This window comes from Cricetulus griseus, chromosome 3 (genome assembly GCF_003668045.3).
Source record: "Cricetulus griseus strain 17A/GY chromosome 3, alternate assembly CriGri-PICRH-1.0, whole genome shotgun sequence".
NCBI classification, from domain to species: domain Eukaryota; kingdom Metazoa; phylum Chordata; class Mammalia; order Rodentia; family Cricetidae; genus Cricetulus; species Cricetulus griseus.
Genome location: NC_048596.1, coordinates 53,778,122 through 53,804,106, shown reverse-complemented (window position 1 = coordinate 53,804,106; position 25,985 = coordinate 53,778,122). Strand labels below are relative to the sequence as shown.

The window sequence follows — 25,985 nt, the reverse complement described above, 5'->3', positions numbered from 1 at the left end:
TTTAGACAGGGTCTTACTCTGTAACTCAAGTTGACCTTAAATTCACTATGTAGTCAGGCTGACCTTCTACTCTTGGAGAGCCTTCTGGCTCAGCCTCCTGAGTGCTGAGGTCATAGGTGTGTGCCACTATTCCTACATTCCTCCCTCCCTCTTTCTGTTCCTCCCTTCCTTCCATCTCTCCTCCCCCTCCTTTCCAGTCTTCCCTTCCCTCCATTTCTTCTGAATCTTTCCCTTCTTCTCTCCTAATCTTCCTTCCTTTCTCCTTTCTTTCCTCCGTTTCTATAGAGTCTTATGTGGTCCAGGCTGGCATCAATTCACTATGTAGCAAAGGATCACCTTCCACGTCTAATCCGATTCTCTCCTTCTCTCCACCTCTCGAGTTCTGAGATTATAGGCATGTACCATTATGGGCAGGTTCATGAAGTGCTGGGCTCAAACCCAGGGCTTTGTGCACTCTAGGGCAGTGCTTTGTCAACTGAGCTACGTCAGCCAAGGCCTGCCACTCTAGGCAGTCCTTCTGCCATAGTGTTCCATGTGCTGGAACTACAAGGCACAGGCTATCACTCCCAGCCTCAGCACTTATAATTTGGGGAAATGAAGAGACTTTTGCCATTCTACTTCTTCCCTCCTTCTCTTCCCTTCGCATCTCTCTTCTCCCTACTATCCTCCCTCCCTCCCTTGGATGATTGTGAGACTACATCAATAAATTAGAGATCACAAAGTCCTTTAGATCACTTCAAGAAAGGTGTAGCCAGGTTCATTATCATACCTGGGTCTGCTTACAATCCCCACTAGATTTTTCTGTCTTCTGGCCTGGGGATGGTACCCAAGACCAGTAAGACATGCTACCCAGTCAGTTACAAATGGTCCTATGCTGAAGTTGGTGTTTTCTGATTTAGCACCAATGGCCTTATCTCCAAAAGGGGCTAAGTGCTTGAGCGACTCCTGCTCCTCACCACCTCTGAGGTGAGTGTGCTTCCTCCCTGTCTCAGGAGCTAATAATAGGTGGGATCAAAAGCCTGTTCCTCTGACGCACCTTTATGACATGTTTTCAAAGGGGATGCAGCAGGGAAATGGTTAACCTCTTCACCCTGCAACCTAGTGAGGCAGAAGCCTTACTTTCCAAAACAGCCAGGAGTCTAGGAACATCAAGGCAGCCACAAGCCTTGTAACCTCCATGCCACTGTGCCTTGTGGGTGGGGCTGCCTGACCAACAGCATAAACAGACACATGGTCAGAGGTCCTGATGCTTGGACAGGTATCTCGTTCTATACTAGCTCTCTTTGGACAATGGCCCTCCATTCAGCCTGTGACATGTAAAGCCTGTCAGGTGCCTCCTTCATCTGAATACCTCAGGGGTAGTAAAGAGCTGCACTTGAAAACAATTTCATTTTTAGTGACATGTATGGGTATATCCATGTAAGTGCAGGCTCCTGCCGAGACTAGAAGCATCAGATCCCCTTGAATTGTAGTTGCAGGTGATTGTGAACTGCCCAACATAGGTGCTAGGAATCGAACCTGGGTCCACTGTAAGAACAGTCTTTTAGACACTGAACCTCAAGAGTCATTGTGTTGTTGTCATTTAAAAATTGGGGGGTGGGGTGGGGCTGGAGAGATGGCTCTGTGTTTAGGAGCACTGTCTGCGCTTCCAGAGGTCCTGAGTTCAATTCCCAGCAACCACATGATGACTCACAACCATCAATAGTGGGATCTGATGCCCTCTTCTGGGACAGAGGTGTACATGCAGACAGAGCACTCACATACATAAAATAAATCTTCATGAAAAGTTGGGGAGCGGGCTGGAGAGTTTTCTCAGTGATTAAGACTGCTTGTTGCTCTTGTAGAGGACCCTGGTTTGGTTCCCAGAACCCACACAATGGCTAACAATCATCTGTAATTCCAGTACCATGGGATCCAGTGCCTACTTGTGACTTCGTTGGCAGCAAGCATGCATGCAGTACACTTACATGCATACATACAGTCACAACACTCGTGTGCTTAAAAATAAATCTAAAAAGATTATTTATAGAGTGTGTATGTGGAGAGAGAGAGACAGACAGACAGACAGACAGACAGACAGAGAGAGAGAGAGAGAGAGAGAGAGAGAGAGAGAGAGTCTGCATCACATATGTGGTCACAGTTCGGGAGTCAGTTCTCTCTTCCGACTATGTAGATTCTGGGGTTGTCACTTTACAGCAAGTGCTGCCAAATGGTTAAAGAGTCACCAAGCCATCTCACAGGTGTCCCTTTCCATCCTTTTATTTATTTAGCTATTTTCCTAAAAATTAAGGTAACATCTTCTTTCCTTCCTTCCTTCCTTCCTTCCTTCCTTCCTTCCTTCCTTCCTCCCTTCCTTCCTCCTCTGTATGGGGGTGTTTTGCCTGCATATATGTCTGTGCATCAAATGCATTCCTGGTGGTGGCTGATGAATTCAGAAGAGGGTTTGGGATCCTCCGAGACTGGAGTTACAGACAGTTGTGAGCTGCCATGTGGGTGCTGGGAATTGAACCCATGTTCTCTGGAACAGCAGCCATTGCTCTTAACCACTGAGCCAGCACTCCAGACTGATAGCTTGTTATTAGAGGCAGGATCTCTCATGTAGCTCAGGTGGGCCTCCATCTCAACATGGAGGATGACCTTGAACTGAATTCTCTGTGTGAGTGTGTGTGTGTGTGTGTGTGTGTGTGTGTGTGTGTGTGTGAGAGAGAGAGAAGAGAGAGAGAGAGAGAGAGAGAGAGAGAGAGAGAGAGAGAGAGAGAGAGACCCTGGAAAGTTGGTTTTCTCCTTTTTATCATGTAGGTTGCAGGGAAGTAGCCTAGCTCTTCAATCACAGTGGCAAGCACTTTTACCTCCTGAATCTTCTTCCTGACCTGTGACTTGAACTCTGGATCCTCCTGCCTCTCTCTACCTCTTTAGTGGTGAGACTAAAGGTGTAGACCACCAAATCCAACTCTTTTTTGGCCAGGGGGCTCATCAATTTTCCCTGGGTGGCCTTGAGCTCACTCTGTAGCACAGGCAGGCTTGAACTTGTGGTCCCCCTGCCTCAACCTCCTAAGGAGCTGAGATTAGAGGCCTGAACCAGCAGGCCTGGCATGGAGTTAGATTTTGTATGAGACAGATCTTACGGCTAAGTTTAGAAGAGCCACTGTGCCCATGATGGTCATTCATAGCAGAGCCTGAGGAAGAAGACATTTAGAAACAGGGTTGTGAGGAGGAGACATTCTCAGAAGACTCTGAGGGAGCTCATTCTATCTGTTGAGAGGAGTCTGGCAGTGTCGTGAATGAGGACTGGGTGGCAGCAAAGGATGGGGCAGATTGTAAAGATGGCTCAGTAACTCTGGAGCCTAACTGTGTAACTTCATTAAGTCAACAGTATGGGCCTATAGCATTCATTTTAGGAGCCAAAACTGTTTTTAGGAAAACATTTGAGCTGGACCTGGTTCTATAAATCTAGCACCTAGGAGGTGAAGGCAGGAAAATCAGGAGTTCAAAGCTTGCCTTTTAAATGAATAGTGAGTTTAAGGCCGTACTGGACTACAGTAGTCACTGTCTTAAATTTTTTTCTATTACATTTGTTCATTTGTGTGTGTTTGTGTATATGTGGTGCACATGAATGCCACAGCTTGAATGTGGAATTCAGGGGATCACTAGCAAGACCCGTGTGAGATCTAACTCAGATCATTAGGCTGTTCAGCTAGCACCTCTAAATACTGAGCCATCGGGCTGGCCCAACTCTGTCTTCAAAGGATAAAAATAAAGGAACAAAATCCAAACAAAAACATTCATGAGTGGCCACTCTGGTGATGGACAAAGGTGTGGGAGCCAATGCTAGGACACAGGGGAGCCAGAAAAGCACCTATACACTTACCATTTCTGGGCTTCTGCCAACAAGTGCCACCCTTGGTGGTGAGGGGTCTTTTGAGTTTTGTACATGTGTGGAAGCCAGAGGTTATTACCAAGGGTCTTCTATTGCTCTCCAGTTATAAAAATAATTTATTTTTTAAGACCAATTCTCATCCCACCCTAGTCTAGAACCCTCTATTTGGATGAGGATGACTTTGAATTTCAGATCTTGTCTCTGCTTTCCCGGTGCTAGACTGATTAAAGGTGTGCACATCCAAGCCTGACTTTTTTTTCTCTTTGGGGCTACTAGAGCCTCACACATGCTAGGCAGCTAACATATAACTAAGGTATATTCCAGCTTATTTTAATTTTTTTGGTGCTGAGGAATGAGCCTAGAATTTGTGTGTACTAGTCCAGTCCTCAGGGATCTGTACTTCAGGCTCGCTCTCTCTCTCTCTCTCTCTCTCTCTCTCTCTCTCTCTCTCTGTGTGTGTGTGTGTGTGTGTGTGTGTAAAATGGGGGTGTTAAGAATATGTTGGCAAAGTTAATAACCAGCAATTCCATCAAGGCCTTAGTCCAGGAAGATGAGGACCCACGCCCTTACCCCTGTCTTCCCACGTGACCCTTCCTCTTTTGCAATTACCATGGGCTGAGAATAGGTCTTATCTTTCCATTTGAACACTTGCCTGTCTTTCTGGAAAGCCAGGCATTTGTCTTTGGGGCTAGGTATACATGCAAATGCATATGCATGAAGGGTAGAACTCTGCTCCCCTGTAAGGATCACTACCAGACAGTTGCATGCTCTGGACTCAGCCAAAGTGAAGCAGGAACAAAAGCTTGCTGGGCATCAGGTGTCTGCTTTTCATTTCTGGGAATAGAGGAGAAAGCTTGATTTCCAGTCAGCAGCATTCACCTTTCTGAGAGGGAGGCAGGAACCTTTAGGACAGTCAGATGTCCATTTTGTCTACCGTGCTTTCATTTGCATAAAGGGGTGACACTTTGGTAACTGGATACAGAAACAAGGCTTTGAGCAGGGGAGAAGTTATTTTTAGCTCTATAGTGAGTTCGAGGCCAGTCTGGGCTTTATGAGACTCTGTCTCAAAACAAACAAACAAGAAGTGAGACTAAACCTGAACGGTCAGAAATCTTTTGTTGTCTAGAATATGATGACACAGAGGTGACGCTGTCCTTACATCACCCTCAGGGTCCTGTCTTGTGGAGAATAAGCATGGCCCAGAGCCACAGTGTGGCACATGAAGGACAGACCCAGGTTTGTGTTTACTATAGACACTGCTCCAAGGGTGGGGAATTAAAAGGCAGAACAGTTTCCATTAGACACTGTGGGGAAGAGGGTCTGGTCATTCCCTAGAGAGGACACCCCATGCAGACCCACCTGAAGCTGATGCCCCAGGGGAGTAAAATGGCCAGGTTGCTATCTCTATTTAGTCAGTCTTTGCTGGATCCTACCTGGTTTTCCTTCTTCGAACAGGAGGCAGGGAATAAGGTTGTTTGTCCAGATGCTACTTGTAGGATGAGTGTCGTACACAGGAGTGTCCTTGGGCCCAGTGCCAGGCCGATCCCACCTAACATCTCTATTCCTCATTCAGGAGTGCTGTAATCAGCAGGTTGATTCAAAACTGGGAGGGGCTGGGAAACCCCTCTGGCAGGAGATTTCGAAATGAGATTTGGATTAGAAAAAACATAGTGGGTAGGGTTCTAAGGCACAAAAGAGACAGGAAGAACTCCATCCTGTCCAGGTCTTCCCACTCCGCTGGATAGCGGGAACAAACAGGAGGGCCGGGAGCACAGGGCAGCCGCTGAACCAGAAAAATCCAAGCAAGCACAAGGCTGCTCCTTGCTGCCTGTTCCCACCCTTGACAGCAGCACCCTGTGCCACTCAGTTCACCAGGCAAAAGCACACCTGCCTCAGAGCTTGCTTTCAGTCTAGGGCGTGTCAGCACCAGCAAGGGGGAGATGAAACCCACGGTCTGCCTGTGCTTGAACTCACAACACCTGGCATGGGTTAGGTGGTGGCTCCAGGTTGCAGGTGCCTGTGGCATGAAGAACATGGAGGAAGATACTGGCTGGATCTAGAGAGAGGAAGAAAGATGGATATGAGGTAGGAGAAACCAAGGAAATAGAAGAATGATTAAAATAATTCCCAAATAGGAAAAGGTGGACGAGGCATCATTGAAAGAGCAAAAGAAAAAGGAAGTTTGAGGCTTGGTGTGGTAGCGCATACTTCTAATCAGATCACTCGGGAGGGCAGAACTGGGAGGATAGGATAGCCACACTTTCAAGGCCAGAGGAACTACGGAGAGACAGTCTATAAATAAATAAATAAATACATAAATAAATACAGTTTAAAAGAAGATTGAGTTGAGGCTCATGCTTCTCATTTAAAAGACTCAGAGTGCATGACCAGTGTTTAGCGAGTTTGCCATGGCAAATTCGTTTCAGTTAGGCAGACTAAAGACAACAGGACTTTAGAAGGCAATTCAGGACCATACCACGTGAAAGCTGACAGTGGGACTGTGAGAACTCGCTGAACGGCTCTGAACAAGAGGGGCTTATGATTCACGAGCATACCTACCTGCCTCGTGCAGGGTGGGGACCCATCTAACCAGAATCACCGCCCAGCCTCTCCCAGTTTCCTTAGATGACAAGCCTTGGCATCCTTGGTCCACCCAACTCAGCCCCCAAGCATTTTGCCAAAGCATCAGTAAACAAGTATAGGTGAAGGAGGTCATAGGTCTCTGATTTTCTTCTGTGACCAGTCCATGACTAGCCAGGTTATCTCATCAGGAATTTAACATTCTTTCTTCAAAGATTGCCAAACACTGCCTTTTGAGCTCAGGGTAAGCTTTTTATTTTCTATCACTATAGACCTGGAGATCCAAAAATTGCCTGAAATGGATATGAAAAATTGTCTCTCACTGCCAACCAGTCCAGTATTCCCAGTAACTCCTGTAAACTTGACCTCAGCAGCTGCTTGTCTTTCTTGCCAGACTTAAATAAAAATGGAATGTCATTAGTTATAACATTCAACATGTATTCAGGGGTTTGAAGTTGCAGCACAGTGAATTTTACTTAATTCTCCCAACTCTGTAGTCCTGTCACTGCACTTTATAGACACTGAATCTCAAGAAAGCAAAGCATCTTCTGCAGAGTCAACTGGTCGACCTTGATGGAATGGCTGGAGCTCAGTGTCACCTAGTATTTGTTTATTTGGGTTTTTTGTTTGTTTGTTTTAGTTTTTATTTTTTGAGACAGGGTTTCTCTGTATTGCTTTGGAGCCTGTCCTGGAACTAGCTCTGTAGACCAGACTGGCCTCAAACTCACATGTGCCCGGTTGTTTGTTTGTTTTTGAAACAGGGTCTCAAGGTATCCCAGGCTAATCTAGAACTCAAAATATAGTTCAAACTCCTCATCATTCCTCAAGTCTTAGCCTGGGATTACAATCATGAACCCAAAACAATCCCATCATTATTTTGTTGTTGTGTTTCAGTCTGGGTTAATCTTAACCTCCCTCTCTCTTCCTGAGGATGTACCGATGCTCTCACCTTCACCTCTCAAGTGCTGGCTGGCATACCGACAGGTTTTTGTTTGGTTCTCCTTTTTGTTTTTCTTAAGATAATGTTTCAGTAGGTAGCTCAGGTTGGCCTGGAAGTTACTACGTAGCTCAGGCTGGCTTCAAACTTGTGGCAATTAGTTCTTCCTACCTCATCCTGGGATTACAAGCATACACCATCATGTTCATTTTATTAACAGTTATATGATGTACTTTTTGTTATAATAAAATGTATAAACCAGGCATGTAGCACATACCTTTCCCCAGCACTTGGGAGACAGAGGCAGGTGTAGCTCTGTGAGTTCAGGGATATCCTGGTCTACAAACTAAGTTCCAGGCCAGCCATGACTACATAGTCTGAAACTCTGTCTCAAAAATAAAAATCCCTAATTTTATTTCTTTGATTATGAAGGTGAAATTTTTAATATGACTTTAATTATTTGAAGCTAACTCATGAATAGCTTATTCACACTAATTTGCTAACTAGCTTTCTTTCTTTCTTTCTTTCTTTCTTTCTTCCTTTCTTTCTTTCTTTCTTTCCTTCTTTCTTTCTTTTCCCCAAAGTAGGGTCTTACTTTGTAGCCCTGGCTTGGTTGGAACTTGCCATGCAGACCAGGCTAGCCTCAAACTCACAGATTCATCTCCTTCTACCTCCTGAGCTCTGGGATTAAAGTCCTGTCCCACCACACTTAGCTTTGGTTTTCTTTATTTTTATTATTGATTTTTTAAAGAGTACTATAGAGTTCTGGTTGGCCACTATGTGATGACCTTGAATTTCTGATCCTCCTGCCTCCACTCGTAAGGCTGGGATTACAATTGTGAACTACTTTGTGTGACTTTATTTGCTAGGTTTTTTGTTTTGCTTGCTTGCTTGCTTACTCATTGTTGTTTTCCAGACAGGGTTTCCCTATATAGCCATGGCAGTCCTGGAACTCTCTCTGAGGACCAGATGGGCATCGAACTCAGAGAGGTCCACCTGCCTGTGCCTCCCAAGTGCTGGGATTAAAGGCATTCACCACCACCACTACCCAATTTAGGGTGTGTGTGTATGTGTGTTTTGTATTTTATTTTTCTTCTGGCTGTGTAAAATCTCTTCCCACCCTCACACCTACTAAAGGATTTTTTTCAGTGGCCATCTTGGTTTGTCCAAGAACTTGTCATATTAAGACTACAAAAGTTAAGCCTGGCGATGGTGATACACGCCTTTAGTCCCAGCACTCGGGAAGCAGAGGCAGGTGATCTCTGTGAGTTCAAGGCCAGCCTATTATATATAATCAAGTTCCAGGACAGGCAGGACTACATAGTGAGACCCTGTCAAAAAACAAAACAAAACAACAACAAAAAACTCCAAAAAAAAAAAAAAAAAAGGTGTATGCTAGAGATACATAGATACATCTAACTGTTGTATTTTAGGCCTATCCACCAGTTATATATATGGTGATTCTAACAGGAACCTCTAAGAGCCTCCCAAGGGAGGGTGGAAGAGTAGGGGTATTATATTTTTATGGAAATGAACAGAGACCTAAGTGGCAGGGCTGTACTGGCATAGGCTGGTGGTGGCCAGCCTGCCATCTTCCTCCCTGAGCCCCAGGTAGGCCCCGGTCCTTTGCTCTGTTATTACCGCTGCAGATTGTTTGTGCCGCTGGCAGAAGGAACTCAAGTCTTTCCAGTTCTCCTGGTCTTTTCCAGAGACTCATCCACTCATCCGCTGCTGTGCTGTGCTGCGCGTGGGGAGGGGGAGGTGCCTGGGCCTGTTACCTAGAGTTCCCCTATGGGCGGGCGGAGGAGGCAGGGAGAGGGCCAGGCTCTAGCAGGCTGGACTGGCTGAGCTGAGGAAGTGAGGACAGGCCGAGTTTCTTACATGAATGTGGAAAAGTGGGACTGTAGGGAGGAGGTCAGGGTATGTTGGGGGTGGATGCTGGGAGTTTACCAGGGTTCTGATATGACTTTGGAACATTCTGACCTACTCTTCATCTCCCAAGCAGCTTCCTTCTACTGTCCTCTCTTGTCCTGACTAGAGGTGCAGACCAAGTAGCCGAGCTGCAGCAGCCACCTCAGCAGACACAGGTGCACCTGGCTCCCTTGGTGTCCCTTCCAGGTCTTTGGCTTTTCCCACACTGTCGTTTGTCACATGTGCACACCTCCAGGAAAACCAGTGCTCTAGAGAGAACACATGCATTCCACTTGGTGACTTGGGCTGCTTTCTTAATCTTGGTAGGCCCGTCTCTTTGTGTCTATAAAGTGACAGCAACAACTTTTGAGGGTATGAGGGCTCAGTGAGAGAGTAGGTGTAACATGAGTGACAGATGAGGGGTATGGTTACGGGACCTTCCTTCCCTTTCCTTATTCTTCTCTTCAGTGTCCACATGGAGTGACACCACAGAGCTTGAGAGATATACTCTTGAGGCCAAGTCCATGGAGGACTGGATGCCATGCCCTGGGCCTCAGCGCACCTGCTGTCTTTCTTCTCCCGGAAGGTATGCCCACCCTTCCTTCCGTGGCTCATGGGCTGGGAGGCTTGTTTCTCCCAAGAGCTGTGGGCTTCTGGAGGGGTGCTCCTATTCATCTTTGGGCCCCCAAAGCTTCCATACCACACCTGACATAGTGCCTGTTAGCCACAGAACAAAGAAACAGAGGGACCTCTTATTTCAGAAACAGAGAAGTTCCAGAGACAATAGCCAAACTTTGGAGTGTGGCAGACCCAACTTAGATTGTGGCTCATCACTCACGAGTGTGACCTAAAGCAAAGTGGTTCATCTCCTTCAGCCTCGGTTCTTTGGCCAAAAATAGACACAATAATAGCTACCTCTGCAGGCTGTTGTAGGGATTAGAGATGATGTCAGAGACAAACACCAATAGGCCACAGCCCAGCGCATAGTAGGAGCTCAATAAACAGAAGCAGTGATTACCTGTGGTCACAGGATTGTTTGTGTGTGTGCCTGAAGCAGTCTTGCTCCAAGAACTTTTGAGTTCATAGCAAGTGACACACAGCTTTTGGCGCTGCAGGAATTTTTCTCGTTTTGGTCTTCACGTGAATGATGGGGGTCTCAGCATGGTTTATTCTGCAATGGGGACATCAGCATCTTGACATAGTAGCCTGGATACTCAGTGGCACTCACCCGCTGTCTGCTGAGAGCTACTACTGGGGCTTGGGGTAGAGATGGGAAGCGGCTGTGGCCTCTGTCAGCAGTTGGGAATGAAACTGATGTTTGGGTTGGAACAGATGGCACAGGGATCTAGCTGCTGCCACTCACAACTTTTACCTTTGAAGATTCCTGTTGATGTTTTGAGATAGGGTCTCAAGGCGTTTTAAAAATTTGATTGTGTAGGAATACATGCAACCACTTTATAGAAGTCCCCTGTCCAGGGCTTTATATTCCATGGTTTCAGGCACCAGGATCACTACAGTAAAAAAAAAAAAAAAATTAATGGGAAATGATATATCTTGAGATAAAGAGGGAGGAGAGGGAAGAACAGCAAAGACACATCCATACAGCTTTATAAATTAGCCGAGATGCCAGGCAGTGGTGGCGCACGGCTTTAATCCCAGTGCTCGGAAGGCAGAGGCAGGCGGATCTCTGTGAGTTTGAGACCAGCCTGGTCTATAAGAACTAGTTCCAGGATGAACTCCAAAGCCACAGAGAAACCCTGTCTCGAAAAACCAAAAAAAAAAAAAAAAAAAAAAAAAAAAAAAAAAAAAAAAAAAAAAAGCAGAGACAACTGGCTAACAAACACTATGACCCCAAAGAAAGTTTAGAAGATCCAATTTGTTGTTTTTAAAATTTATTCATTTATTTGTGTTTACATGGAGGTCAGAGGACACCTTGCAAGAGACAGTTCCCTCCTTCCACTGTTTTTGTCTCAGGGATTGAACTCATGTGGTCAGGTTTGGCGGCAAGTGCCTCTCTACACACTGAACCACCTCACAGGCTCAGGAGATCCAGTCTGTAACATGCCTGCCTTCTCCAGCCTGGAGATCCATTCTCCATTAATCCTCTGGCACTGATGTTATGCTGTGGCCCCCTTATGCCTCCAGCCTGGTGTCCGCAGGGGGAGCTGTGGGTGGTTGCAGGGCACACAAGCGGGGGTGGAATACACTGATGTATCATCAGGACCAACATGCAGGAGAGCAGGTGTCCAAACAGGATCCGGTAACTTAGGGAGGAGCCAGAGGGTGGGAAGGAAGCATGTTGGTTTTGGACAGGAGAATGGGACAGCTTAGGTCAGGTGACTGCCATTACCTGGGAGAGTAGACCCAGAAGATAGATCCCAGAAGCCCCTTCCTACAGCAAGCCAGCCCTCACCACCCCAAACACAGCCAGGCACAGCCTTGCAACTGAACCCACACTCTCCGGTGTTTTCTTTTCATGTTGTCCATTTGCCAGCATTTTCTTCCAGCTCTGCCCTTTTAGGGCTGACCACAGTACTTTTACCCAGTCTCATGGAACTGTGGGTATCCGGGCGTTGGTGGCACACACCTTTAATCCCAGTACTCTGGAGGCAGAGCCAGGCGGATCTCTGTGAGTTCAAGGCCAGCCTGGTCTTCAGAGTGAGTGCCCTGATAGGCTCCAAAGCTACACAGAGAAACCCTGTCTGGAAAAACAAAAACAAACAAACAAACAAACAAACAAAAAGAACTGTGGGTGAAGGACCTTTAATCCCTGGAGTGGGGCCTTGTAGTCATTCCTGACAACAGCTCAGCCAGCAACCCTATAAGGGCATCACTCCTCTCTCATGGTCAGGCCATGCCAGGGCTGGAAGACTCTGAGTTCTTTAATGGTGTTGGCACCCATCTAGCCCTGTATCTTACTGGCCCAGGCTCTGTGGTAGAAACAGCTGAAGAAAATTTTCCTCCTTGGATTGGCAAGATTGTTCAGTGGATAAAGGTTTTGTCACCAAGTCTGAATACCTGAGTTTGATCCCAGTGACCTTAGAGAGGAAGAGCTGGCTCCTAAAAGTTGTCTTTGTGCTTCTGTGCACCCCCTGTGCATAGACATACATGTATACAGAATAAGTAGATGAAATACAGTGAAAAGCTGGGCCTGGTGATACAGGCCTTTAGTGCCAGGACTTGGGAGGCAGAGACAGGCAGATCTCTGTGAGTCTGAAGCTAGTCTGACCTACATAGAGGTCCAGGCCAGCCAAGAATACAGACTCTGTCTCAAAACAAATAATAATAATAATAATAATAATAATAATAATAATAAATACAATAATAATATATTTTAAAGAAGCTTTCTTTCCTCCTAGTGAGATGATTTTCCCCCCAGCCTGCCTCTCCTCAAGGGCTTTTTAGCCAGCTGCAGGCAACTTCATTTCCATTGTAATCTGTCAGGGTGCGTCTTCCAGAAGCAAGGCCTCAGACTCTTCGGAACAGAAGGAACTTTTGAACCTAGGGTCCACACATTTTATAGATGAGGAAACGGAGAGGTTGCCTAAGGTCACACAGACAGTGGGAGAGGGCTGGATCAGTTGGCCCTGCTCTTTCCCTGCCACCCACTGACCTTGGTGACCAGCTGGAAGGAAAAGGAGGCATTCACAGTAGTGCAGCATGCTTCTCCATCTTGTTTTGTTTGACTGTTTTCTGAGTCAGGCAGAGCCTTCCAACTGATCCACATTTCCAGTCTTTTCTTCCCATTCTGCCTATCCACGAGCGTTGTCAGCCAACTCTGCCAGCTTAGGTACAGCCATTATACCTGGAAGTCATGGCCTCCTTTCATGGCAAAGGACTGGTACTGCTCTCTCACACTAATGCTGACCAGGCTGGCCTCCATTTCCAAATCCTTCTGCCTCAGCCTCCAAGTGTTGGGATTATAGGTGTGTGCCACTATATCCAGCTGAGACCGCATTCCTAAGATGGCATTGTTTTTGTTTGTTTGCTTGTTTTCAGGGGTAGCTCACATCTCCTTATTAAAATTTTGAATTTGGCCTTAGGTGTGCCATTGTGTAGTTCTTTGTCAGTAGTGTGCAAGGACTTCTCGGCACAGGCCAGTTCAGTCTAGGTGATTTTTTTTCTTTTTGATTTTTCTAGACAGGGTTTTTCTGTGTAGCTTTGGAGCCTGTCCTGGAACTCGCTCTGTAGGCCAGGCTGGTCTCTCACTCAGAGATCCTCCTGCCTCTGTCTCTGCCTCCCCAGTGCTGGATCAGAGGCATGGGCCACCACTGAGTGGCCTAGACTAGGTGATGTTAATCTGATCCTACTCCTAGTTGTGAGACTCTCCTTTACTGGGCTTGGGGACAATGACAGAATCTACCTGAGGCTACCTGGAGGGTCAGGTAAGGTCATCTGTGGAAAGTGCTTTCTTGTGCCTGGGAACAAGTGCTATGTGTGGTCATCCCTGGGATCTGACTGGAAGTGATACTTTGTGTCCTGTCTGTGGTTCTTTTCCTTTTGGTCTAACCCAGACCAGTTTCTGGGAAGGGGGTTAAGATAAGTGCCCCAAGTGTTTATCCAGAGCTAGAGGCCCTGAGCCCATGGAGACCCTCAGGGTGCCATGAGTATTAGGCAGATGAAGGATCCCAGGAGAGACCCCCTGCTGCCATCCCCTAGATCAGAACAGGTTGTACTGGTGTCAGAGACACTGACCACCTGAGACCTAGCTCAGTCCAGTTGGAGCCAAGTTCCTTTTTATGAAGCCGAGGCTGACCTTCAGCTTCTGATACACCTATGCTGTTTGAACTCCTGAAATTACAAGTATTACAACTCCCAGCTCAGGGTAGGGCAGGGCCGGGCAGGATCTCACTGTGTAGCCCTGGCTGGGTCAGAACTTGATCTGTAGATCAGTTTAGCCTCAGACTCAGAGATCCACCTGTGTCTGTCTCCTGAGTGCTGAGATTAAAGGGTCTGTCACCATGCCCAGCTCAGGTCAGGGTCTTGTCTTGACAGAAACCCAGGAAACTGAGAGGGAAAAAGTCTTGGCAAGAAGCAGCAATTGTTTTAATGACTTTCTCTGCATGAAGGAAAAAGAGGTCCAAGAGGAAAACACAAACCCCCAGAAATACAGAAAATATTAGTTCTCTGACTTACTAGTTGAGTAGAAGTTTATAAAACAAGACAAACAATACAAAGTGTAAGGACACAGAGATGCAAACAGTGCTTCCTGACATGGTGGGTCTTACATTCAAGAAGTTAAGAGGATAAGCAGCCTAGACACACTAAGGTAAAATGAAGCAAGTCTCCATATCAGTCCATATTCAGTCCAGAGATAGTCTAAGAAGCTTCTGTCCTCTTGAGTGAGCCCCAGCTGGGGCCAGGTCCTGGGTTTGTGCACATACTGAACTGAGGAGGCAGGGGAGGGTGTACTGTTTGGCATTTGGGGCTTCTCAGCCTGTCACAGTCTGGGCCTATCTGTGGATCTGTCTCTCATTCTCTACAGGTTGCCTATAGCTCCTTGGACCCATGAGACACAAGCCTTTTTGACCTACAACCCTTTTCTGGTCTCAGCAGGATACCCAAACACAACAGTGGACAAAGACCTACTCCCTCGGAGGAGCTACTCAGTCCAAGGCATTTGGAAACCAGAGACAACAGAGATTTTTATTAACCATCGAACAGACTCCCTCTCTTAAGTTTCTGGTATGTGGATTATTATTGTCTCAAATTTTGCTGCTGCTCAAGAATTTTTGACTTAGCCAGGAAAAAAAAAAAAAAAAGATTCGGGGCCTGTTTCTCCCCTTGTCTTAGTACTTGGACTTGGTATCAAAAAATTCCCAGCCCATCTGGTCAAAGAGTATATTAGTAGGACCCACCGCCAGACTTAGCCACACCCAGACAGTCAGTTGTCATCAGGCTTACCAGGAAAACTGGGGCCTGGAGAAGGATGTGGAAGGAGGTGATGCCAGGGGGTAGGGAAAGAGAGAGAGGTGAGGCACTGTGCAGGGCAGGGGAGGAGGAACTGTGGTCTTTAATGGAACATCTCAGAGAACAGGGTAGGTCTGCATCACCACCCCCAGAACCAAGGCACAGAGGAGGTTTGAAATGTCCAGGATAAATAGAACCAATGGGGTTGGAGAAAAAGCCAGCTCCATCCCTTTTAAAAACAGTCTTACTGTGGGCACCAAAAATATATTAATATCTATATATTTGTCATCTTAAAAAAAAAGGAAATAAAACCTCCTTGGCACCTTGTGGTTAGTTTCTTAAGAATGAGTTGATATGGAAAGGCCATGAGTGCACATGCACATGAGAATAAACCACACATAAAGCAGTGTGATGCGCGCACACACACATGGCTGTACACATGTGGGCCTCTGATGAAAGGGCAGAGCCCTTGGAACCCTGAGAATTAGCCCTGCAGGTATGTGGGCTGCTGCCAGCCCCACCGCCACAGTAGTTTGCAGGGATGCTCTTTGCTGGTGTCTTGACTCTGCAGTTCATGGGGATCCATTGCCCATCTTGACTCAGGCTCCCCTCTCAACACATCTCCCAAGTTCTGCTGCAAGGAAACAGGGCCTGTCTGTATAAGCAGCTGTTTTTAATCACTTGGCCTCACCCTGCTCTGACACAGGCACCCTTCGTTCCAAGCTCAGAATGGACTCTGCTTGTAAGACAGACTTCCAAAAGTGAGCGAAGTCAGTGCCTGAGTGTGCGGTGTGCCTGCCGTGAGGCCTTAGGACTCTGGTCCTGATACTGATGTTCTGGCAAGAGGCTGCAGGAAGGTGAACCGGCTGGGCAGCAGGGAAGTGATCCTGGTCCTTCCTGGGGCCTGGGCTGCTCAGAGGTGGGGGCTGCCCTGCAGTAGGGAAGTGACAGTATTCTGCAGGGCCACAGCCACTTTCTTGGAGGTCTTTCGTAGCAGTGGGCTGTCGGGGTGGTTTTCCTTGAGGTGCAAGACATGACCCTCCTGACTCTCAGATGTGCAGCCACATTCTTCACACACATACAGCTTGGCCCGGCGCTCCTTGTATGCATACTTCTGCTGCACGCCATGGATCTTTTTGAGGTGGGACTCCAGAGAGCAGCGTTGGGTGAAGGCCTTGTCACACAGGCTGCACTTGTAGGGCCGCACACCTGTGAACAACAGGGGTCAGCATCAGGACCATGATGGCCTGTGGAGCCTGTCTGAAGCATCCACACACAGAAAGGTCAGGGCACCTGAGTGCCAGGTAACCAACAAGTGGCCTCAGAATCCAGTCCTTGTCTGAGTTCAGGACTCTGCCCTAAGCTTTGGTATGTGCTTCCCAGGCCCCAGACCGGTCTGAGGCATCCCCTCCAGAGGCAGATTTCACTTACCAGTGTGGGTTCTGACATGTCTCTTGAGGTCAAAGGTGTCATTGAAGCCCTTCCCACAGTATGTGCAGAGGTGCCTCTTGACGTCATTGTGACACTTCATGTGTCTGTTCAGCATGCGCTGGTAAGTGAAGGCCTTCTGGCAGATGTGACAGGTAAAAAGGTCTCCATTTGGACTGTCCCCCAAGGTCACCTGTGGGTGAGGATGGTATTTGTGGCAGATATCTAGAAATCAGGACACAGGCTGGCAGATATGACAGCCCCCTTCCATCCCCACACCACTCTCAAGAAAAGCAGACCTACCCTCCAGAGGCCACAGCCTGTGGCATTTACTAACAGGAGCTGCAAAGACCCTCTGGGTATTGGCCCAGCTTTCTGTTGGGCTCCCCAAGCCCCTTTTGAGGCTGCCACCCTGAACTTTCCATCCCAAGTGCTGGAGCTACAACAGTGTGTCATTATGGCTGGTCAACGTGGGCTGAGGGTTAAACCCAGGTTCTATGTATGCAAGCAAGCACTCTACCCACTGAGCTAGACCTCCAGCCTTAGAAATATTTTTCTTTGTTTTTATAAAAAGTTTTGTTTATGGGTGTCTTGCCTGCGTGTTCATATGTCATGTCTGTGCACCACATGCTTGCCCAGTGCCCAAGGAGGCCAGAAGATATCTTATCCCCTGAAACTGGAGTTACAGAAAGCTGGGAGGGACCATATGGGTGCTGGGAATTGAACCCAGGTCCTCTGGAAGAGGACTGGAAGACTGATGACCCATCTCTCCAGCTCCATGATTTTCTTTTTTTTTTTTAATTATGGAAAATTTCAAATTTATGCAATGGTGGAAAAACTAATATCATGGTCTTTTATCCGTTGCTCAGTGCAGGTCTTATTCCATTCTTATCACCCTCCTGCTCTTTGTCTGGGTCATGTGACATACCCTGATGCCACCCCCGGACACTGTTTAGAGTAGCTGTGGCAGCATTCTAGGTGTGGCCACAAAGGTGTGGCTGAGTGGCCAGGTCTCTTTCTTAACTCTGTTCACATGCAGTGATTGTCTGGATTCTGTCAGTGGCCTGCCACTAGCCATTCCTCCTGAGATCGTGGGCATCTGTCATACCATACTTCCATTTGGCACCCCTCCCTCTATCCTGCTTTTGGTGCTTGGGGAATTCCCTGTCTCTTGCCAATTAAGATCCTTTGAAACAGGACCCAGTTCTCTGTCTCCTATGTTGTCCTGCCCTGTGTTCTGCTCTCCCTACCTATAGAGGTCTGAGAAAGGCTGGTAAGGAGGATGGATGACAGGTGCTTTAAAGATCAAGAGAGCCCTAGTGGCTATGACCAATCACAGCCCCACCCCCATCAGCCACCTCTGGCCTTTGCAGTCAGGAAGAGAAGGGACAGAACTCTCCCTCCAGCCATATCTATTCTTTTGGCATGAGTGATGACCCCTAGAGGAACATCCTTCCGCTAGATCTTTGCCAGCAGGTGTTCCCAAGCCCTGGGGCTTTCAGGAGTGTCCACCCAGCCAGGGCAGCTGGCGGCTTCCTCTCCTCTGTAACAAGCATCAGGTGGTGCTACTGAGCATGAGTGAGGGTGGGGTAGGGGCTGCTCCTGCCCTGTGCACAGCCTGCTCACTGCCATATGCTTTAAGGACAGCTACTACCTCATTGATCCAGACCTCTTGCTCCATGCCCCTACGGGCCTCTGCAAGATGTAACTGGGCCTGGCTCTAGCTAGCCTCTTCACTTTTAGACTTTGTGTGCTCTCCTGTCTTTTGTGGCTAGAAATGAGACCAGATCACTTGCTGATACAGACACCAAAGGGTTGGACAATTTCATTTCCTATCTACTTCTTTCCTCCGTGTGCTCCATCTAAGTGAGTCTCTGTAAAAATCACAGTTCAGGACTCAGACTGGTCTAACCCCATAGGTTAGACATGGTCTCCACACATGCCCCTGGTCCTCAAGACAGAATGAAAGTTATTACCTTCATCTTAGTTCGTAGGAAACCCTGGTCTCTGCTCTGAGGATCTGTCAGATGGTTCACATCTTCAGAAGGTAGCTGGGCCACCACACAGGGTCCTGGGGCCACACTATAGCTGGAGTCCCGAAGGCTCATGTCCAAAGCCAGAGGGCAAGATGGGGGTTCGGCCACAGATGGCTCTGGTTCCCGGTAGGGCGGTGGTGGATAGAAGCCCAGGCTGACTGGAGGGAGAAGAACAGCCAGGTGAGGGTGGGTGGAAAAAAATCCATCAGAGTTCCAGGAAGATTCATAAGCAAGGATAAGGCTGGAATCTGCAGCCTCCCTTCCTCCGGTTGCAGGCATGTGGCAGAGCAGGGCGGGCCCTTAGGCCATCAGATGCTGTACCTCCCTCCTGCCCCATTAAGGTAATTACAGGTGACGCCAGCCAAGAGCCACTGCCCCCTGAGTAACTTCTCTTAGCGGAACTGGGAGGACTGAGTTGCCCTGCCAATTATGCTTCGAAGTGTCTGCCGCCCCACCTGGGCCTGTTGCTCTGGATTCCAGCATGCCCTTACTCCTCTGGGGACAAAGGGCACCACTGGAAGCCCTGGCCAGGAAAAGTTCCTTCAGACTCATTCTAATCCTTGAAGGATCATTGGCAGTCTGGACCCTTCTGGGCCTCTCCAATGGGCAGACCTTTGGGGTTTGGATGGTCCTAGCCTTTCCTCCCCTGACCTGGCCAAATTCTGTTACTGTAGCCCATCCGGACTCCTGGGCTCAGGCTGGGCTCAGCTCTGTCAGCAAAGAAGCCAGGTGGGTGGAGAGGGAGGAGGCCAGGGAGCAGCAGGTGGATGCTCGTAACAGTCTCTGGGCGCCCTGCCCAGCGCTTACACAACCCTCCCCCACTGCGGGACCGCTCACTGTGGCAGTCAGGCTGGGCACCCTCCGGCAGTGCAGTGGCATCACCGATACCTGGCAGCCCTTTGACAAGGCCGCTCCCCTCAACAAACACCGTGAACTAAACGGGCCAGGCCTACAAGGCTGGGCTAGAACCGTGAGCCCTAGTCCTTGTAGTACAGACATAGAAATACAGACAGTAAGTCTCAAGGCCAACAGAGCTGGGACAAGAAGTATAATTTTCCAATTAGTCAGTACAACCTAAGCTCTGTACCTAAGAACCTATGAATTAGTAACTTTCCTAGTTTCAGAAGGAAAAAAAATCAAGAGAGGGCCTGGTACAGAAATGATGAATGAATCCAACGGGTTCAGACAGAATAGGGGCTTCGGGGCTTCAAGCTAGACTCTCTGAATACTGTATTACAAGCCAGAGATGCCAATGGAGGGCAAGGACCCAGACCCAGGGTATTACCTTCACCTCTTCTGGGGGACCGCCAGGGCTGTAGGGGAAGGTAAATAGAAAAGTTTCGGGAGAGGCCCAGTTCTCGCCCCCTCAAAACACAACAAAGGTCTGACAGAGGAAGAATGCGCCTGCCTGCCGCCCAGAACCCGTTCTTCTAGCGCTGGCGGCGTCCGTCTGTCCAGGGGGTGGGGGGGACCTTAATGAGCCACCTCATTCCAGGAGTTGATTCACTAGCGCCTGGCCCTGGCCTGGCCCCTGAGCTGGCATACCTCCTCTCTCTGAGCCATGCTGACTGGTGCCAGGCTCAAGCTTTGAGTCTAGCTTACAGAGACCAGTCTGTCTATAGTGGGGTCTGTGTGACACCAGGACTACAACCAGGACAGTGGGGTCAGAATAATGGTGGCTCTGGTGCCACTTTAAGACAGACCCTGGCTGAAAGTCCAAAATTAGATGACAATATCCACTTCTCAACCCAAGTAAAATGGACACCTCTACCATCCTCAGTCTGTCACTTTGGGTTGGTGTGAGTCAGGTGTCTGAAAGCCAGCCCTGGGTGTAGGATCAGCAGAGGGTAGAGTGACAGCCTGGGAGGTAAGCTGCCATACTTGACTCCTTGGCTGAGCCAGGAGTCTGAGGACTGCAATCCATTGTAGAGGACGAGCCCTTGCCTTTCTTTGTCCCTCTATACTAACCTGGAAAGGCCATTAAGGACATAGCTGGCTAGATGGGCACACCGTGCTGTCTCTGTCCTGAGCAAAGAGCCAATTAGACTGTCAGGGTGGGGATGTTTGCCTCAATTTACCCACCCCACCAAACCTGTCTCCCTGCCACCCCCACAAATGTGTGTCTACCAGGGCTGCACGCATAGGGAGTATTCACTGGCGTGCTATCCGCCTATCCTGAGTGCCACTGAATGGCAGGAGACAAAACTGGTTGGACCTTGCTGGTGCTCCTCTCTGTCCCCTAATTAGATGTTTCCTGCAAGGCAGTGGCCACTGTGGCTACTACTCATCACCCCCGCCCACAGCCACTGAGTGTGGCAAGGCCAACCCAGCTAGCCCTCTTCCTCCTCCCTTCGGGGCTGGTAAGTTCTCTCCCGTCGCCTTTGCCTGGGTGATGTTAGAGAGCTGGCCTGGAGCAGCAGACCAGAATTGAAAAGGTTGCCCATCCATGGGCTATCTCCTGACCTGCCCTCCACAGGCCTCCTTTCTTTCAGTCACTGTCCCAAATACCAGGCAGATTGCCAGGTCCTAGCCCAAAAAAGCGTCCAGATAGGGCTGTCCATAAGCTGGGGAGCTTTCTGGACAGAACAAGTTGACATGAGCATGCCTAAAATACAGGTGTCGTGTGCACATGTGGACCAACCCTGTTCTGAGTGTGGTCTGCACTCCCCAGGCTGGCTTTAGCTGCCTTGTACACTTATCAGGAAGGGCTGGGTCCCTATGTTCAGCTCCCTTAGTCCTTCGGGTCAGCTAGCTGGCACCTGAAAGGAGCAGCGGCAGCCTGCTAGCAGATGCTGCCATGCCCGAGCACAACAGGCTTGGTTCTTAGCCTTCTGTTGCCCTTCTGTTTGATGTCAGCAGCCCCAAGGCAGGAGCTCTCCTTTCCTAACTGCTCTCCTTTCATTCAGTGTCTGTGCTGAAGTTAAACTCAACTCTTGGCCCTCGTGCCCAGGGGCCTGGCTTTGAACAGAAGAGAACTGTACTTGCTATAGCATCCTCACCCTCTCACCCAGCATGGGTCAGGGTCCACCTGCCTCTCATATATTGTGTTCTGAAAATGAACAATAACACAAACACCAACAATGGCTAAGATGTGCTCCCCAAGCCTGAAGCACTATCCTCACCATCTTTTCTGGGATAGTTTAGCAGCTTCTGTCTTAGGACATCCAAGCTTGAGTGACAGTGTCTCATAAGACAGGTTGAGAGTTGCATTACCAGCTGCCCTTATATCCATGTCCTGGCTAGCTGACCCCTTCACTTGCCAGTACTCTCAGCAGTTGCTAAAATGATCGTGAAAGAAGCTCAGCCTTCCCACATGCGCTACATGAGCTGGGGGTCCTACCCAGCTAGGCAAGAACAGTCAGAGGCAGGTGGATCTCTGAGTTTGAGGCCAGTCTGGTCTGCAAAATAGTAACAGGACAGCCAGGGCTACACAGAGAAACCCTGTCTCAAAGAAACAACAACAAAAGATGCCCAGCGTGGTAGTAAATAGATCTCTACGAGTTTGAGGCCAGCACGGTCTACATAGTGAGTTCCAGGACAGTCAGGGTTAGACAGTGAGACCCTGTGTCAAACAACAACAAAAGTTGGTCAGGTTCCTACACTATCTAGAGCTGAAGGAATACCAGGGCTCCTGCACTTCAGCCTGGCTGACCTTGTCTCCTTGTTTGTTTGCTTCTTTGAGACAAGGTCTCAAGTGGCCTCAAATTTGTTATGGGTCTGAGGCTGACCTTGCTCCAGATCTTCCCTCTTTCAGGGTCTAAGGGCTGAGATTACAGGTGTGCACTGTACCTAGCTTCTGAGTTTGGACATGTGCTGCCAGAACAAACCAGCAAGCCAGACTTTTGCCAGGGGAGGGTTGGAAGTGGGGGGTCTCAGAGCCTGGGAGAGGCTCTTGGTATTCTCCTGGAGTTCCAGTTTTCAGGCTCGGTCTGTCCCCAGGTCCCTTCCTGACTTGGCTTCACTCAACATGGATCAGCTTCAGAGAAACTGTTCCACTGTGGTTCCTTGAGCCCTTCCATAGTGCAGGAGTGGAATTTACCCCCAATTACAGGTACCTATTTCATTCTGAAAACAACAACAACAAAATCCTTCCCTGTCACCACAGAGTGAACACAACCAAACAGAGACAGGAAAGATGGTGGACAGTGGAGAGGAGCCAAGTGAACCCTAAGCTGTGCTGTCTTCAGTAGGGAATAGCATCATTTCCTCACTTGCCTGTCTTCCATTGCAGGCTACCCACTCTCAGCTGTGTCCTCTGCAAAGCTGAAGGAAGACTCTGGAAGCTTGTATAGGGAGGAAGGCTGAAGCCATGGTGATGGGCAATTCCCAGGTCAAGCCCAGCAACACAACATTGCCAGTGCATGGTAAACCTCCCCTCCAGGTGGTCTCCCAGAAGTCCCTGGAAGGAAGGTCAGAACTTGCACAGTCCCATGGTCCTCAGCCCTCCTGATGGGAATGGGGTCATTGCTTAGCTGGTCAAAAAAATGTGCCCCAAGAGCCTGTGAGGTAGGGTGACAGAAACGTGCCTAGCTGGCTCCTGGGGTCATGGCTGGCTGGTGATGGAATGGCTCAGCAAGGAGACAAAACACACCCCCTGCACTCCAGTGATCTGAGGCATCCAAGCATAGACTGAGGCCAATTCCTCTTTTTAATTTCCAAAGCTGTGGGAAAAACTGCGGCTCCAGTGGCCACCTAACTTATAGAAGGAAAATTGAGTCCTGTAACTCCTAACCCCAGGTCTTTCTCTTCACTCAACCAATGAGGAGAAATTCTTCCAAGTGCTTATTTCTCACCCCAGGCAACCCTGAGAGAGGGAGCAACTACCTGCATGTCTCCTCATCAGGACAGCTGTAGTAGGTGGCAGCGACCACCCAGAGGTCTATGTACTCGATGGGACAAGCTATAGTGCCAGATCTTTGTGTTCCTCAGATCTATGCTGGGAAAAACCTCTAGAACCTTGTGAAGCAGAGTATCTTTGTCCTTTGTGAAAGTCAACATATGATCTGTTACTGATTGGGATGTGAAATAAAACTAAAAATAACACCACTCTGAGCCTGGCTCAGACACAGCTCACCTTTAGCACAGTCCAAGTTCAGTTTATCAGATCCCAAGGAGCAGCTAAGCAGCAAGTCAAACACAGGTTGGGGAGGAGGCTGGAGCAAGGAAGGGGCTGTGTCCCTCATGAGCCCTTCCGGAGGTGGAGCACTGGACAATTGGCCAGAACTCTTAGCCAGGCAGAAATCACAAAATCTCAAGCCCACACCTCAGGTGAGGAGGCACCCTTCCCTTTTTGCCTCCAATTTCCCCACTCTGGGGATTCTAGGAGCTTCTGGCCCATTCCCTTGTTTAAGAAGCCTTCAGAACAGTCTCACAGCCTTTTGAGATAAGGGTAAATTGTAAGACATCCTACCGCTACTGGATCCTGGCAGGTCTGGCACAAACTATTCACTTACACCCAAGACACAAACAGCTTATTCAAGAGGGAAACTGAGGCAAGAACCCACACAGGGTCCCTCTCTCACCACCCTCATTTCCCCACTTTCTTAAAAGCCTGGGTGGTGCCAGAGAGCCTGCAGATCAAGGGTCAAAGTCGGTTGGTTAATTACCCCCCCTCCGAGGCGAGGCGCAGGGCAGTACGCTCCAGCCCTACCCCCAAGGCGGGGGAGAGGGGAGTTGTGAAGGGCTCTCTTGCCTCCCGACCTAGGGTTTTTGTATCGGGAGCAGACGTGTCCTAGGGCTCCGGAGGAAGATGCTGCTGGAGGAAGAGACAACTCCGGTTACTAATTCAGTTGACGCGCAGGCTGTTAAGGCGTCTTCCCTAAATAAACTAGGTACACCAGCTTCCTGGAGTATGCACCTTAGGTGTGGGGTGGGCTCCAGAACCACTTGTTGCTTAGTGTCCTCTGCAAGGGTGAACAAAGGTGGTACCCAACACCACCTTGTCTAAAGGGCAAGCAAGGTGCATCAGGTGTATTTCTCAGCAGCTCCTGGACCATCAGGCTGGGAGCCAAAGAAACTCGGTGACCCTGAACCCCGTCTCTGGGAGCAGTGTTGTGGGGGCGACTAAAGCTCCAAGTTTTCCTTTACAATGTAGCCCAAGTCGCAGCGGAAACTCCAGCTCCTTTTCAGTCCCCCGCCCTCCCCTCCAAAGTGGCATCGCTCCAGTGCACCTCTCCTGCCTCATGAAAGTCCTGGTTTTCTGGATTTACGACGCGAGAGCTCGAGGGGGACGGGGGGGGGGGACGGGGGGTCCTGAGCGGTGACACACCCCGCTGCGTCCCCTGCGGCGCGGCTCGGCGCGGGCCTGCGATCCGGAGCCTGAGAGCGGCCGAGAGCCTCGGCTCGGGGCCCCTTCCCCCCACTCGCGCTCCTCCCGCGCCGGGGGTCGGCCTGCGGCGGCGGCAATCTGCGCCCCCGCGCGCCACTGGCCGGCGCCGACAGCTCTCTGGTGCGCCCCGCCCCGCCCTCCCGACGCCGGGAGCCCGCGGTGCCTCCTCACCTGGCACGTAGATCTCGCCGCGCTCCTCGTCCGGGAGTTCGCTCCAGTTCCTCTTGCACGTGGAGACGCATGGCTTCTTCACCAAGAACGCGCGGGGCATCTTCGCTCCCTCCTGGCCCGGCGCGGTTCGCTCCGGTAAGTCGAGTCCCGGTGGCCGTCCCACCTTTTCGGGCCGAGGCGCGGGAATGGGGACAGCTCAAGAAAGGAGTCGCCAAGGCGTGCCCACGTTCTGAGGAAAGAGAGTACCAGGGACCGCGCGTGGCGCTTCCAACTCCGCCGAAAGTCGCTGGTGCCCGCAGAGCGGGTGAAGCCAGGTGCACCCGGATCGAGAAGCGCCAAGTGAGCGTCCCTTGGCTCGACTGGCGTCCCTGCGGCCGCTCGCGAAGTCTTCAAGTGCGAGCTGGACGGACGGGTTCACGCTTTATTGGCTCGCGGCAGTGTGTGTTGGTGGCTCGGGCGGGGGTGGGGTGGGGGTGTTGATCTGATCTAATTAGCTTGGAGTGGCCGGGAGAGCGATGGCGCATGCGTTGGGAAATAACGGTGACAACCCACCTATTTGTTACCTGTCGAACCGGTTTCCATTCCGCTGCGGGTGAGGTGGCCTCGCGGCACGGGCGGGGCGGCCCGACGGGGGTAGGAGGGGGGGCGGGCTACGGTCCCCACACCCAACAGCACCCGGCCCGCCCCGGACCTCCCCTGCCTGGTGTGCTCAGATTTGCAAGCTAGAGTTTCGGAGGGAAAAGGGAAGGGAAGGGAAGGGAAGGGAGGGCAACGTTATTTGCACCGGCGCTCGCACGCTCCGTGGGC

General features: G+C 49.6%; 2 protein-coding genes across 4 annotated transcripts in view; one reads left to right on the top strand and one right to left on the bottom strand.

Annotated features, from left to right (window-relative positions):
- Window positions 1-23,725, top strand: part of LOC103164384 (uncharacterized protein PF11_0207) — a 46,056-nt gene extending 22,331 nt beyond the window's left edge. Inside the window, exons 5-6 of one of the 3 annotated variants that reach the window (XM_035442032.1) lie at window positions 14,862-14,990; window positions 22,911-23,725. The gene's annotated coding sequence lies outside the window, so the exon portion shown is untranslated. Of the gene's footprint in view, window positions 1-14,790; window positions 14,991-22,910 lie in introns of all 3 variants that reach the window. The other 2 variants (XM_035442033.1, XM_027408595.2) reach the window with 2 other exon arrangements.
- Window positions 14,975-25,599, bottom strand: Ovol1 (ovo like transcriptional repressor 1). The gene is made up of 4 exons (XM_027408597.2): window positions 25,179-25,599; window positions 18,620-18,837; window positions 16,647-16,836; window positions 14,975-16,424 (listed from the first exon to the last, which is right to left on the bottom strand). The coding sequence occupies exons 1-4, from the start codon at window positions 25,276-25,278 to the stop codon at window positions 16,129-16,131; spliced, it is 804 nt and encodes a 267-aa protein (XP_027264398.1). The 5' UTR covers window positions 25,279-25,599; the 3' UTR covers window positions 14,975-16,128.
- Window positions 25,600-25,985: the final 386 nt, after the last annotated feature.

Bases quoted from the DNA above. Each gene is read 5' to 3' on its own strand.
- Ovol1 (XM_027408597.2), bottom strand. From the start codon at position 25,278: ATGCCCCGCGCGTTCTTGGTGAAGAAGCCATGCGTCTCCACGTGCAAG. The intron at 16,837-18,619 runs GTAATAACTTTC...CCTCACCCACAG, and splicing joins TCCTACGAACTAAGATGAAG to GTGACCTTGGGGGACAGTCC. The intron at 16,425-16,646 runs GTAAGTGAAATC...TGTTGTTCACAG, and splicing joins ACATGTCAGAACCCACACTG to GTGTGCGGCCCTACAAGTGC.